Below are 3,006 nucleotides of genomic sequence, written 5' to 3'. Positions count from 1 at the left end.
ATACTTTAAGAAATTATTATTTCTTGTTTATTTTATGATTTTATTTACTCCATGTACCCAGACTTTGTGGACACCCTGTATGTATGTATATATATATATATATATATATATATATATATATACACACATACACACACATTTTTTGTCATTAGTTAGTTATTCAAAGCTTGTCTGGTCCTCTCTTGAATCTCAGAACAGTAAAAAAAAAACCATGAGTGAGAGAGCCCTTATGAATAATAATTCTATCAAACACATTTCATTACACAACCCTTGGGTTGCATAATAGAAATGTCAGTGTTAACGAACCACCTATCCATGTTTGGTCAAGTAGAATTTTTCATAAATATTTGAGTTGCAGTGAAGCATAGATTCTGCCCCATTTAATTACACTGTGCAACATGATTTTTGTCCTTGGGTGGTAACTGTTATTTCCTATTTGCTTACTGCTAGAAAATATGAAAAATGGCTAATATTTCCTTCAAACTTTGCTTTTGTTACAATATTTATTAAAACTCCAAAGAATCCCTCTTAACACATGGCTATGATACTCCCCCACTACTCCTGCTCATGATCAGAGATGCACAGATTGTCAGCCACTAAGGGACATGCTCAACTGGTTACAGGTTAAGCAACTGACAAGCAAATCTGTGGTATCGAGCAGAATATTTGCTATCACGATATTTCTGCTTCAGTAACTCAGCACTGAAACGTAATGGAAAATAGTTCAGTTTCAAAACATTGATGTCCAGGACAGAAAAGCAAAGTTTGAAGGGAATAGTAGTCATTTCCTTTGATTTCTAGATAGAAGCAAATAGGAAATGACACTTATTGACAAATGACAAAAATAAAATAGAAATTTTGTTACACACGATTATTTGGATTGTTTCAGATCTGACGAGGTTATTATTCATAAAGGCATTTGACTGACTATAATTAAATCTAAATTTTGGCAAGGTACCAATTTTTTTTAAAACACACAGTCTCACTCCTCTGAAAAGAAACTATGTGGATCTTTTAGAGATTTTCAGTCAAAGAAAATCTCTAAAACTGTTCTGATTCTAAGTGTTACAAAAATGAAACTTTACCAAAAATTAAATAAATATTTTATAAATTTTATCCTTTTGAATTTATTTCTTTTACCAACTTTATAAAAGATTACACTTCCAGATGGTATCATAGCTGTAACATTTTTGCCATGTCTTGGAGAATATTACAGGTAATATATTTTTTTTTTTCAGTTCTATATTTAAGAGATGAGGAATTACGTACATTATTTTGGGAGAGGATCGTTACACCAATAACAACACACTCACTGGTTCCTTTTCATTTTGTCAATTGGCTAGTTATTTAGCCACTTATCTAATCAATTGTTTGACTAATCATTCTTTTAATCATTTCAATCAGATGTTTGTTCTAGATCTTTTTTATTGCCATTTGCAGCCTCTTCATTGACGTGTCTTCTATTCTCTAACAGAAGAACCATATAGTACAAAACTCAGTTTAGTAGTCATGCATCTACTAAAATAGCTTTCCACCAGTCTGACCTGGAGAGAGCATGGTGATGAAAAGTCTTTGACAATCGTAGCTGATTGATTAACTAAATAATTAAACAATTGATTAGTTAGTTAAATAATAAAGAAGTGAAATTGAAACAGTGCATGTGTTTATTATTGGCAAAATGACCCACCCACAGTACAACAAAACCTGTTTCAACACACAAGTCTACATCAAGAATCTTGCAAACCAAAGACAAAAATGAAATATATTATCTCTTCTCCACTCCAGTGACCCCCTCGCTCCAAATTGTAAACTGATGACCAAAGCCTTGTGAGCAAATTTGGTAGACATTAATACTGTCCACTAAATCCACTCACAGGGCTTTGATCATCTCAAGGCTATAGTAAAAGACACTTGCCCAAAGTGCCACGCAGTGAGACTGAACCTGTAACCATGTGGTTGTGAAGCAAGCTTCCTACCACACAGCCATGTCTGCACCTAAATGGCCAGGAGGGTTCATCCCAGTAAAGTTGGAGTCAAAGGGGTCTACAAATTGTATGTGGTAGATCAACATGCTAAAAATAGCAGCCAAATCACACCTTACTGTTTTGACAAAAGAGAAGGATAGAATGGATATGGTTCCAGCTAGGAAACCACTGACCACAGGTCCACTCCATCAGGGCTACACAACCAGCTTTTTGATTTGAAGTCCATGAAACAGTATAGATGTGGGTGTTTGACCTGCTAGAAATAGCAGTCAAATATTCCTCAAAGCACATGCTCATGTGTTTAAAAAAAAAGAGAACCTTGGGATACTAGAGTCCTGAAAAAATACGAAGAGATGGTCATCACTGGAATCAAAAAAACAAAGAGAACCCTTTGGATAATAGAGTCCAAGGTACACCATCCCTGAAAAAATATGAAGAGTATGAAGAGATGGTCGTCACTGGAATCAAAAAACAAAGAGAAGACTTTGGATAATAGAGTCCAAGGTACACCATCCCTGAAAAAATATGAAGAGATGGTCATCACTGGAATCAAAAAACAAAGAGAACTCTTTGGATAATAGAGTCCAAGGTCCACCACCCCTGAAAAAAATATGAAGGGATGGTCATCACTGGAATCATAGATCTGTTCTATCACGGCTGATCTGGTTGCTTAAATGACCCCCCTCCACTGCCCTTAGTTCCTGGGTTTATTCTGCCGTGCAAAAGAAGGGTTATATTGGCTACTGTATCGTCTGTCTCTGTCGGAGTCAATGGTAGTCTTACTGCTCTTTTCAGGAACTGACCCCTTGTTCAACTTAGCAAACAACATTTTAGCTTTCTCCTTCTCTTTGTTCTCCCTTTGTAGACGTTCAGCTCGGAGCTGTTCCAAAGAAGTTTCCGAGGACTTTGATGATGATTTCGTCTTGATTTTCTTTGTTGTCTTCTTGTCGTGCTGCAAAATATAAACAAAAGTGTGAAACATTTGATCCTTTATTTTAGCAAAAAAAAAAAAGAAAGGAAT

General features: G+C 35.4%; 1 protein-coding gene across 1 annotated transcript in view; it reads right to left on the bottom strand.

The window, feature by feature from the left end:
- Nucleotides 1-1,091: 1,091 nt before the first annotated feature.
- Nucleotides 1,092-3,006, bottom strand: part of LOC106878839 (leukocyte receptor cluster member 1 homolog) — a 9,582-nt gene continuing 7,667 nt past the window's right edge. Inside the window, exon 4 of the mRNA XM_052976624.1 lies at nucleotides 1,092-2,973. Within this exon, the coding sequence (XP_052832584.1) occupies nucleotides 2,680-2,973 (294 nt within the window). The 3' untranslated portion in view covers nucleotides 1,092-2,679. The remainder of the gene's footprint in view (nucleotides 2,974-3,006) is intronic.

This window comes from Octopus bimaculoides, chromosome 25 (genome assembly GCF_001194135.2).
Source record: "Octopus bimaculoides isolate UCB-OBI-ISO-001 chromosome 25, ASM119413v2, whole genome shotgun sequence".
Lineage (NCBI taxonomy): Eukaryota > Metazoa > Mollusca > Cephalopoda > Octopoda > Octopodidae > Octopus > Octopus bimaculoides.
This window is presented reverse-complemented; position numbering and strand designations above follow the sequence as displayed.